This window comes from Hyperolius riggenbachi, chromosome 10, assembly GCF_040937935.1.
Source record: "Hyperolius riggenbachi isolate aHypRig1 chromosome 10, aHypRig1.pri, whole genome shotgun sequence".
NCBI lineage: Eukaryota > Metazoa > Chordata > Amphibia > Anura > Hyperoliidae > Hyperolius > Hyperolius riggenbachi.
In genome coordinates, this window is record NC_090655.1 from 12,352,289 (window position 1) to 12,364,680 (window position 12,392).

Consider the following 12,392-nt stretch of genomic DNA (forward strand, 5'->3'; position numbering starts at 1 on the left):
GAAGCAGAGAGCAGGGTAGGTGTTTTCTCAAATGTTCCCACTGATATATATGGTAAAATACATGAGGGTGCTTCATCTCTGGTTCCCTTTAAGAAAGCATTCTTTCTGCTCTGTATGCTCATTGGTCCATAATCACATGTGATTTTGACACCATTCCAAGCAGCGTCCAGTTTAAATTAACCTAAAACAGGCCATTCACACTGATTTTTTTTTTTTTTCTTTCTACTGGCCAATTCGATCACCGTGATCAAAATATGTCCGGTATCTGCGACGCAATGAGCCATATCAATCGGAATTACAATCAAGATTAAGATGTGGAATGCATTGCCACAGGAAGTCGTTATGGCAAATTCTATACTTGTATTTAAAGGGGGCTTAGATGCTTTCCTTGTGTTGAAAGACCACCATGGCTACAATTACTAGGCTTAATGATGTTGATCCAGGGATTTTATCTGATTGCCATCTGGAGTCGGGAAGGAATTTTTCCCTTTTGGGGCTGATTAGACCATGCCTTGTAAGGGTTTTTTGCCTTCCTCTGGATCAACAGTGATATGTGAGGGAGCAGGCTGGTGTTGTACTTTGTTCTCTGGTTGAACTCGATGGACGTATGTCTTTTTTTTTTTTTTTTTCCAACCCAAGTAACTATCAGACCAGATGGTAAATTTTGGTAAATCGGACGTCGCGGGGTAGCAGCGGTAGTCCTTAGCGTTGCAGTGTATTGAACAGAGCAACACAGTAGTTCAACGGATTTTCAATAAATGTCATGGTGCATGCTGTGTATGGGGGAGTCGATCCCTCTCTGATCTTTTTTAGATCAGATAGAAATTGATCAGTTTGCCTCATTGGGCAGAAATCTATGCGTGTGTGTGGCCACCTTTAGATTGCCACTAACTTTTTATGAAAAAAAAAAACGGATGCCATTGCCAGCTGTTTCGGCATACTGTTGTTTAGATGTTCCTGAATGTTCACTTCCATACTTCACAGGCGTCTAAAGTCGTATCTTCAGCAAAAGTTTTTCCAAAGATGCACCTTTTAGACGTCCGCGACGAATGAATGTGAATATTCGTAAACTCCTGAAGACGTTTTCATCTTTAGACGTGCTGTGCATGGAGACCAGAATTCCAAAACGTCTAAAGGCGTATGTGGTAGTCTAAATATGGTCACACATCATACAATAAAATGATATCAATTTTACAGCAATTCAATGAAAACAATCGGTTATCACAAAAAATGAAAAGCATTTTTTTTTTCCTTAATTTGTTTTAGAATTCTGATCTAATTTCCTGTTTTTATCCGATAAAAGAAAATTGGGGGTGTTAAATTTCTCTGATTTTCTTGATGTACAGACCCACGCATAATTGCGGAAATAATTGAACATATGTGTGTGGTACATTGGTCAGATTTTTTTAAATGTTAAAATTGATTAAAAAAAATTGATAACAATTCTTGAATGAAAAGATATTTTAAAAAAAATTGTACGGTGTGTGTGTGGCCGCCTTTTTCAGGGTTCTTTTTAAACCCAAGCTGTAATTATTAGTGTCTTATCGACCACAGCCAGCTTCCAGCCTGACCGCTTGATTCCTGCAACTGGAGAAACTTGCATGTTTTTTTACTTGCTCCTCAGAATATCAAGAAACTGCTGAAGATTCCGTACAGTAAGTCACATGTGAGTATGGCGGTCCACCGTATCGGCCGAACGCTTCTCCTGGATGAGCTGGACATACAGGAACTCTTCATGAGATCCTCCCAGGTGAGTGGGCGTTGTGTAAACTTTATCAAGACTTTCTATGTACTGTATTCTATTGTATGTATGATTCTGTATTAAAGAGAACCCGAGGTGGGTTTGAAGAATATTATCTGCATACAGAGGCTGGATCTGCCTATACAGCCCAGCCTCTGTTGCTATCCCAAACCCCCCTAAGGTCCCCCTGCACTCTGCAATCCCTCATAAATCACAGCCACGCTGCTGACAAACAGCTTGTCAGAGCTGGCTGTGTTTATCTCTATACTGTCAGTCTGCTGCTCTCCCCGCCTCCTGCAGAACTCCAGTCCCCGCCTGCATCCCTTCCCTCCCTGCTGATTGGAGGGAAGGGACGGGGGCAGGGACCGGAGCTATGCAGGAGGCGGGGGAGCAGCTGAGACTGACACTACAGATGTAAACACAGCCTCACAGCACGGCTGTGATTTATGAGGGATTGCAGAGTGCAGGGGGACCTTAGTGGGGTTTAAGATAGCAACAGAGGCTGGGCTGTATAGGCAGATCCAGCCTCTGTATGCAGATAACATTCTTTAAACACACCTCAGGTTCTCTTTAAGGTACATAGACACAACCGACCCCACGACAAAACCTTTACACGACTTGTATTTAGCTGTTGGCACGGCTATCGATTTTGCCTGCGGCTCCCAGTGGAAATAGTGCCCATACATCTAGCGATGATGGGCAGATTCAACCAAGAGACAAATCTCTGATCAGATTAGATCAGAGATCACAGTGCCTGGATAGTGTACTGGTTAAAGGAATACCATCGATACCCAAGTGTTCTAAAATGACAGTGTGCAAATAATGTCTAAGTAGCTGTGTAAACATTTTCCTACTTTTCATGTTAAATATCAGAGGCAAAAGCTGTAATTTATTGAGGGTAGGATTTAGCTATATTGGGACAAATCAATTGCAGAAGGGGTGTCTGCTTCAATGCACAGCCAGAGTTGCATATCAGACTACAGAAAGCAAATATCAAACATATCAAACTCTGAAAGCAAAAACAGTATGAAAAGCTGTGACAATTACAGGGTCTTCTAAAAAAAATTAGCATATTGTGATAAAGTTCCTTACTTTCTGTAAAGTACTGATAAACGTTAGACTTTCATATATTTTAGATTCATTACACACAACTGAAGTAGTTCAAGCCTTTTATTGTTTTAATATTGATGATTTTGGCATACAGCTCATGAAAACCCAAATTTCCTATCTCAAAAAATTAGCATATTTCATCCGACCAATAAAAGAAAAGTGTTTTTAAAACAAAAAAAGTCAACCTTCAAATAATTATGTTCAGTTATGCCCTCAATACTTGGTCGGGAATCCTTTTGCAGAAATGACTGCTTCAATGCGGCGTGGCATGGAGGCAATCAGCCTGTGGCACTGCTCAGGTGTTATGGAGGCCCAGGATGCTTCGATAGCGGCCTTAAGCTCATCCAGAGTGTTGGGTCTTGCGTCTCTCAACTTTCTCTTCACAATATCCCACAGATTCTCTATGGGGTTCAGGTCAGGAGAGTTGGCAGGCCAATTGAGTACAGTAATACCATGGTCAGTAAACCATTTACCAGTGGTTATGGCCAGGGCTGTGGAGTCGGTCCAAAAATCCACCGACTCCGACTCCTCAGTTTAGGATTCCACCGACTCCACGACTCCGACTCCTCTAATTTGCATATTACATTTTTGTTGATTAAAAGTATGTAACATGAAATTCGTCTCTTAACTGCCAACGCTTAGGAATTTTACAAAACAACTGAAGTGAGAAGGATATGTAGACTACTATATTTATTCCCTTTAGACTAAAACTAGTCCTTGGTAAGAGTACTTGTAAAAGGTACAAACCGGAACAAAGAACATCTATCAGGCCCTAGGCAATGTAAGTGTGGGTACATGTAAGAGTGATGTGCAGGTACTCTGCAGGGGAATGAGGAGATTCTTCCTCTATTACACATTCTTCATGCACAATCTGAACATCTATCAGGCCCTAGGCAATGTAAGTGTGGGTACATGTAAGAATGATGTGCAGGTACTCTGCAGGGGAATGAGGAGATTGTAAACAGACAACACCTCTGTGTTCAATGTGCACAGCATTCTCAGTGGATTCCCTGCAGCTCTGTGGGGAGTGCATATGTAGAGTATAGTACTACTGTGTAACAAAGTAAACCTGAGACAGATGAAATTAAAGTTTTATACATACCTGGGGCTTCCTCCAGCCCCCTTCAGGATAATCAGTCCCTCGTTGTCCTCCTCCACCACCTGGATCTTCTGCTAGGAGTCCAGGTACTTGAGCCAGTCAGGCGTAGTGCGCATGCACACACTCCGCCGCCAGGAGCATACTACACCTGTGCAGCACTTTTGCGCAGGTGCAGAATGTTCCTGGCTGTGGGAGCGGCATGCGGCCGGACAGCGCTGACTGGCTGAATTACCAGGACTCATAGCAGAAGATCCGGGTGGTGGAGGACAGAGAGGGACTGATTAGCCTGAAGGGGGCTGGAGGAAGCCCCAGGTATGTATAAAACTTTACTTTTCATCCGTCTCAGTTACCCTTTAATTTGTAGTGACCAAACCAAATTTTAATAACATATCACATTATTTGATTTCATCAGCAAAGGGAGTGCATGCATTTGCATAAATCAGCATCAATGCAGAATTATTTCCATGTCATTGACCATCTCTATTAGTGACACAGCTACACATCAGGCTTTATTCTTACAGCATAGATGTTATTTAGTATATATAAGAGATTCCTGTGTACACATCATATATACAGTCACAATCAGATATGTATATCTGACCTTAAAAATACGGGGACTGCTTTATTGCAGCAGCACAAGTAACTAATTTTGATTGGTTTATTTCATTTTTGTGGACTAAGCTATTACTGTATATATACTGTATATATACATTATTTTTAATGACTAATATCTGAGAAATAGAACATTTTATCATATTTTCTATTTTAATTACAGTTACAAATTCATTAGGAGTCGGAGTCGGTGCATTTTTTCCCGACTCCGACTCCGACTCCAGGCACCCAAAATTGCCCGACTCCACGACTCCGACTCCACGACTCAGACTCTGACTCCACAGCCCTGGTTATGGCACTGTGAGCAGGTGCCAGGTCGTGCTGAAAATGAAATCTTCATCTCCATAAAGCTTTTCAGCAGATGGAAGCATAAACCCACTTTTGAACCAGAAACAGCGGCAGAAGCGAGTGACCTGGGCTACAGAGAAGCAGCACTGGACTGTTGCTCAGTGGTCCAAAGTACTTTTTTTCAGATGAAAGCAACTTTTACATGTAATTCAGAAATCAAGATGCCAGTCTGGAGGAAGACTGGGGAGAGGGAAATGCCAAAATGCCTGAAGTCCAGTGTCAAGTACCCACAGTCAGTGATGGTCTGGGGTGCCATGTCAGCTGCTGGTGTTGATCCACTGTGTTTTATCAAGGGCAGGGTCAATGCAGCTAGCTATCAGGAGATTTTGGAGCACTTCATGCTTCCATCTGCTGAAAAGCTTTATGGAGATGAAGATTTCATTTTTCAGCACGACCTGGCACCTGCTCACAATGCCAAAACCACTGGTAAATGGTTTACTGACCATGGTATTACTGTACTCAATTGGCCTGCCAACTCTCCTGACCTGAACCCCATAGAGAATCTGTGGGATATTGTGAAGAGAAAGTTGAGAGACGCAAGACCCAACACTCTGGATGAGCTTAAGGCCGCTATCGAAGCATCCTGGGCCTCCATAACACCTGAGCAGTGCCCCAGGCTGATTGCCTCCATGCCACGCCGCATTGAAGCAGTCATTTCTGCAAAAGGATTCCCGACCAAGTATTGACTGCATAACTGAACATAATTATTTGAAGGTTGACTTTTTTTGTTTTAAAAACACTTTTCTTTTATTGGTTGGATCAAATATGCTAATTTTTTGAGATAGGAAATTTGGGTTTTCATGAGCTGTATGCCAAAATCATCAATATTAAAACAATAAAAGGCTTGAACTACTTCAGTTGTGTGTATTTGAATCTAAAATATATAAAAGTCTAATGTTTATGAGTACATTACAGAAAATAATGAACTTTATCACAATATGCTAATTTTTTGAGAAGACCCTATAGTTACATTTCCTCTGCTCTCTTCAGACACTTCAGTCAGAAACACAGGACACAGGAGCTGCAGCTGTTGGGAGCTCTCTTCTCTGTCACACACAGAGCTACACATAGAGTTCACTGATCAAGTGTGAGGGGAATTTCCCCTCTCCTCATGGCTCAGTCAGCCCACAGTTTTGGCTTCAGTAAAGTTTGAATGTATTTTGCTAACCGTAAACAATGAAGTTGCTACTAAAATGTATACACCAGTACTTAGCAGCACTTCCCAAACAATTCCTGTGTCAATTGAAAAAAATATGTGAATCGATAGTATTCCTTTAACCACCTTAGCGGTATGGACGAGCTCAGCTCGTCCATTACCGCCAGAGGGTGCCGCTCAGGCCCTGCTGGGCCGATTTGGATGAAATAAAGAGCAGCACACGCAGCCGGCACTTTGCCAGCCGCGTGTGCTGCCCGATCGCCGCCGCTCTAGCGGCGAAAGAGGGTCCCCCCAGCCGCCTGAGCCCTGCGCAGCCGGAACAAATAGTTCCGGCCAGCGCTAAGGGCTGGATCGGAGGCGGCTGACGTCAGGACGTCGGCTGACGTCCATGACGTCACTCTGCTCGTCGCCATGGCGACAGGAGAAGCCAAACACGGAAGGCTGCTCATTGCGGCCTTCCGTGTTACTTTTGGCCGCCGGAGGCGATCAGAAGAACGCCTCCGGAGCGCCATCTAGTGGGCTTTCATGCAGCCAACTTTCAGTTGGCTGTATGAAATAGTTTTTTTTTTTATTTACAAAAAACCCTCATGCAGCCGCCCTGGCGATCTTAATAGAACGCCAGGGTGGTTAAAGGGAAGGTTCAAGCAAAATAAAAAAAGAGTTTCACTTACCTGGGGGCTTCTACCAGACCCATGCAGCCATCCTGTGCCCTCGTAGTCACTCACTGCTGCTCCAGTCCCCCGCTGCCAGCTAGTTCTGCTTCTACCAGCCCCATGCAGCCATCCTGTGCCCTCGTAGTCACTCACTGCTGCTCCAGTCCCCCGCCACCAGCTAGTTCTGCTTCTACCAGCCCCATGCAGCCATCCTGTGCCCTCGTAGTCACTCACTGCTGCTCGAGTCCTCCGCCGCCAGCTAGTTCTGCTTCTACCAGCCCCATGCAGCCATCCTGTGCCCTCGTAGTCACTCACTCACTGCTGCTCCAGTCCCCCGCCACCAGCTAGTTCTGCTTCTACCAGCCCCATGCAGCCATCCTGTGCCCTCGTAGTCACTCACTGCTGCTCGAGTCCTCCGCCGCCAGCTAGTTCTGCTTCTACCAGCCCCATGCAGCCATCCTGTGCCCTCGTAGTCACTCACTGCTGCTCCAGTCCCCCGCCACCAGCTAGTTCTGCTTCTACCAGCCCCATGCAGCCATCCTGTGCCCTCGTAGTCACTCACTGCTGCTCGAGTCCTCCGCCGCCAGCTAGTTCTGCTTCTACCAGCCCCATGCAGCCATCCTGTGCCCTCGTAGTCACTCACTGCTGCTCCAGTCCCCCGCCACCAGCTAGTTCTGCTTCTACCAGCCCCATGCAGCCATCCTGTGCCCTCGTAGTCACTCACTGCTGCTCCAGTCCCCCGCCACCAGCTAGTTCTGCTTCTACCAGCCCCATGCAGCCATCCTGTGCCCTCGTAGTCACTCACTGCTGCTCGAGTCCTCCGCCGCCAGCTAGTTCTGCTTCTACCAGCCCCATGCAGCCATCCTGTGCCCTCGTAGTCACTCACTGCTGCTCCAGTCCCCCGGTGCCAGCTAGTTCTGCTTCTACCAGCCCCCTGCAGCCATCCTGTGCCCTCATGGTCACTCACTGCTGCTCCAGTCACCCGCTGGCAGCTTGCCGACCTCGGAGGTCAGGGGACGCATTGCATTTTACGCATTCCCGCTAGTGCAGGAACATTAACACATACATTTTTACGCGTTACTGGTTCAATGCGTACCTTTTTTTACGCATTGAACCAGTAATGGTCGGCAAGCTGCCAGCGGGGGACTGGAGCAGCAGTGAGTGACTACGAGGGCACAGGATGGCTGCATAGGGCTGGTAGAAGCCCCAGGTAAGTGAAACTCATTTTTTTTATTTTGCTTGAACCTTTCCGTTTAAGGGCTCTGCCTTTGACATGGGAGACCAGGGTTTGAATCCTGGCTAGGGTCAGTACCTATTCGGTAAGGAGTCCTTTGGCAAGACTCCCTAACATTGCAGGGTGGCCCTTTGAGCTCGCTCTTAGTAGCTGCGACTCTTGATTCCTTTGAGTCCAACAGGAGAAAAATGCTATACAAATGTTAGGATTATTATCTGTTGGCTGCCCATACACCACAAGCCCCCATATTTGACCGAGCCGCGCACAAATGCCAGGAGTGGGAAATGGCCGTTGTGCCAGTCAGACCCAACACCATCCACCAGTGGTCCCCTTGCTGCTGACCTGGCCTCTCACACTCTAATAAATATTCCTGCCAAGCAGTGCCAGCCTCGCTCCTCCTGACTGTATGCCAGTGTGACTGTGCCCTATACATGTAACGGCTGTGACTTGTCCTGCAGACAGGAGACTGGACGTGGCTGAAGGAGTTCTATCAGAGGCTCATGGATCAGAAATGGCAAAGAAAGAAGAAGAGTAAAGAGCACTGGTACCAGAAAGCCATCCTCTCCAAATTCCTCTATTACAGGTAATTCTTCTCCTTCCATCAGCCTGGAGAGTAATGTAAAGGGTACCTAAACTTCTGTCTGCAAGGGCTCATGGAACCGTTACTAAACCTCTGCAGAAGAGAAGTTTTTAAAACCTTAAAGAGACACACTAACCTCAAAAAGTTCCCCTGGGGGGTACTCGCTTCGGGTGGGGGAAGCCTCAGGATCCTAATGAGGCTTCCCACGCCGTCCTCTGTCCCACGGGGGTCTCGCTGCAGCCCTCCGTACAGCGGCCCGACAGACCCAACAGCCTGTTCAATATTTACCTTTCCGGGCTCCAGCGGGGGCGCTGTGGCTACTTTCGGCTCGGAAATAGACGGAAATACCTCGATCTCCGCCGGGTCCGCTCTACTGCGCAGGCGCCGGAGACTTGCGCCTGCGCAGTAGAGCAGACCCGACGACGATCGGGTATTTCCGCCTACTTCGGAGCCGACAGCCGTCAGAGCGCCTGCGCAAGAGCCAGGAAGGTAAATATTTACGTCGCCGCTGTTCGGAGGGCTGCAGCGAGACCCCCGTGGGACAGAGGACGGCGTGGGAAGCCTCATTAGGATCCGGAGGCTTCCCCCACCCGAGGTGAGTACCCCCCAGGGGAACTTTTGATCTCACAGATTCTCTTTAAAGAGGAAATTAAACCCCACCATCGAACTTCATCCCAATTAGTAACTGATACCCCCATTCCCACGAGAAATATTTACCTTTTTCTCAAATAACATCAAAGACATCTGTATGGATGTGAAATCCCTCCCATAGTGTGATGTCATGACCATGGTCCTGATAATTTTCTGTCTGTGAACTTCGTTGCATTGTGAGAAATAACTGCTTCTTCCAACTGCCAAGCAACCAATATCCCCAGGGCCGGCCCGCTCATGAGGCGGGGTGAAACTTTTGCCTCAGGCGGCAAATTTCCAGGGGCGACACCCGCCCGTCCGTGGGTGCGGGGAGCCGGCCGCCGAGCTGGAGGGATAGCGGGCAGGACGAGGTTATTGGGCCAGCGGCGGGGAGGGGGGTCGGACCCCCCCCTCCCTCGCCTGGGTCCCCCGTCCTCCGCTCCCCTCCAGCCTTAAATAGAAGCAGCCGCTATGTGATGTGTAAGAGGAACGGGCGGGGAGGACTCACCTCTTCCTCGTTCCAGCGTGCGCTCCACTGACGTCACTTCCTGCAACGCTGCAGGAAGTGACGTCAGTGGAGCGCACGCTGGGAAGGGGTGAGTGTCCTCCCCACCCGTTCCTCTTACACATCACATAGCGGCTGCTTCTAGTTAAGGCTGGAGGGGAGCGGAGGACGGGGGACCCAGGCGAGGGAGGGGGGGTCCGACCCCCCTCCCCGCCGCTGGCCCAATACCCCCGTCCTGCCAGCTACCCCTCCAGCTCGGCGGCCCCCTCACGGGGGGGGGCGGGGGCGGCGGCAATTTTTTAAAAATTTGCCTCAGACGGCAAAAAGTCTAGGGCCGGCCCTGAATATCCCCCTCTGTGAGTAGAACACTCAGTAAACGAACATTCTGTACAAATCACCTGGCAGAACTAAAGAGGTCACCACCAATGATAAATGTCAGAATGTAAATCAGGGAGAGGAAAGATTTTACAAATACATTTATAAATACATTTTGTAAGAAAAAAAAGCTATTTTATTCATGATGTTGTTTTCACTACAGTTCCTTTTTAACTTATATTAATGACTTAGGGCCCGTTTCCACTGTTGCGACGCGATTTCGCCGGCATTCCGACGCTTGTAAAAACGCATGCGGATGCGTTTCCGCATGCGTTTTTACCCGCGATTTCGCATGGCAGGGTGCCATGCGAAATTAACCATGACACTGCCAGGGCAAAATAACATTGAAAAAGGTGCGAAATCGCGGGTAAAAACGCATGTAACAAACGCATGCGTTTTTACTATTAAATACATTAGCGGCGATTCGCACGGATTCCCGACGCAGGCGAATTCTGTGGGTCCCGTCGTGCAGATTTGGCCCGCCGCCAAATCGCTCCCGCACGCCGCACATGTGGAAACAGCCCCGGCTACTTCAGTGTAACAAGCGAATCCGCATCTCGTCACCGCATGCGGATTCACTATGGTGGAAACGAGCCCTAAACCTTCCTGGCGGTATGATTTCCGCGGCCTTGCTGCCGCGGGAGGGTTTTTTTTTTACCTATTTTTTTTCTAGCATGTAGCTAGCCTAGCGCTGGCTACATGCTCCCCCCCCCCCCTCCCTGCGGCGTTCCCCCTGTAGCGTCTGATCGCCGTCGGCGCCGCTTGCCCATAAGGAAATACATATGCAAATCGGCCCAGCAGGGCCTGAGAAATCCTCCGCGGCGCCTCACCCCGTGTCCAGCACGGGGTTACGGCTAAGGAGGTTAAAACAACCTGTGTGCAGGATAAATAACACATTCTTATTTGGTGTGGTGTTGTATTCACACATGTAACCATTATTCTTAGTCTGGCCTACAGTAAAAAATCTGCTTGTCAAAACAGCTATCTGTTCCTATACAGGGTATACTTTTATTCCCCATAACCCCCCTCCCCAGAATGTGTTATACTGCACAAAGACTAATTATTTATATTATAACAGACCTCAACTCAGAACTTCCTTTCTGCTATGAAAGATAAGCAACAGTAAAATAACCTTTTTCAGAAAAAGTTTTTGTTACAGCTGATACAAATCCTGCAATTAATCTGCAGTGTCTACTTCCTGCTTTCATGGAAGCAGACATAGGGTTAACATCCTGTGTTTACCAATTAGCTGCTCTGCTGAGATTCCTGAGCTGACACAGCTGATAGAACTACACTGGTGATTAGTCACAGAGGAGGGGAAATAGACAGGCTAAACTCTCTAAATTCATACAGGGTGCATTTCTCCGTTTTCCTTCTGTCCCGTGTAAGAGTTCAGGTCCGCTGTAATAAAAGCGAAGTTTATCTTCTGCAAAGGTGTAGCAAATGTGTTGTATTTAGAATCAGATGGGTTTCCTGATTGAACCTTTGGACACAAGCCGTTTCAGGGTGTTTCTGCAGATGAACTGCTCAGGCAGCATGAAATGGTAAGTTTTGGCTGTGCTGTTCACCAAACAGTATTCTATTACAGTCATCGCAGATAAAGAGGCCCTGTAGTGACATATAGCAGAATGCAGTAAAGAGGCCCTGTAGTGACATATAGCAGAATGCAGTAAAGAGGCCCTGTAGTGACATATAGCAGAATGCAGTAAAGAGGCCCTGTAGTGGCATATAGTAGAATGCAGTAAAGAGGCCCTGTAGTGACATATAGCAGAATGCAGTAAAGAGGTCCTGTAGTGACATATAGCAGAATGCAGTAAAGAGGCCCTGTAGTGACATATAGCAGAATGCACTAAAGAGGCCCTGTAGTGACATATAGTAGAATGCAGTAAAGAGACCCTGTAGTGACATATAGGAGAATGCAGTAAAGAGGCCCTGTAGTGACATATAGTAGAATGCAGTAAAGAGGCCCTGTAGTGACATATAGTAGAATGCAGTAAAGAGACCCTGTAGTGACATATAGGAGAATGCAGTAAAGAGGCCCTGTAGTGACATATAGTAGAATGCAGTAAAGAGGCCCTGTAGTGACATACAGCAGAATGCAGTAAAGAGGCCCTGTAGTGACATATAGCAGAATTCAGTAAAGAGGCCCTGTAGTGACATATAGCAGAATGCAGTAAAGAGGCCCTGTAGTGACATAAAGCAGAATGCAGTAAAGCGGCCCTGTAGTGACATATAGCAGAATGCAGCAAAGAGGCCCTGTAGTGACATATAGCAAATGCAGTAAAGAAGCCCTGTAGTGACATATAGTAGAATGCAGTAAAGAGGCCCTGTGGTGACATATAGCAGAAT

General features: G+C 47.2%; 1 protein-coding gene across 2 annotated transcripts in view; it reads left to right on the plus strand.

Moving 5' to 3' along the window:
• EDRF1 (erythroid differentiation regulatory factor 1) overlaps positions 1-12,392 on the plus strand; it is a 116,039-nt gene that overhangs the window by 5,958 nt on the left and 97,689 nt on the right. For both annotated transcript variants that reach the window (XM_068257516.1, XM_068257517.1), the window contains exons 4-5: positions 1,625-1,750; positions 8,412-8,536. In XM_068257516.1, coding sequence (XP_068113617.1) covers positions 1,625-1,750; positions 8,412-8,536 — 251 coding nt within the window. The remainder of the gene's footprint in view (positions 1-1,624; positions 1,751-8,411; positions 8,537-12,392) is intronic.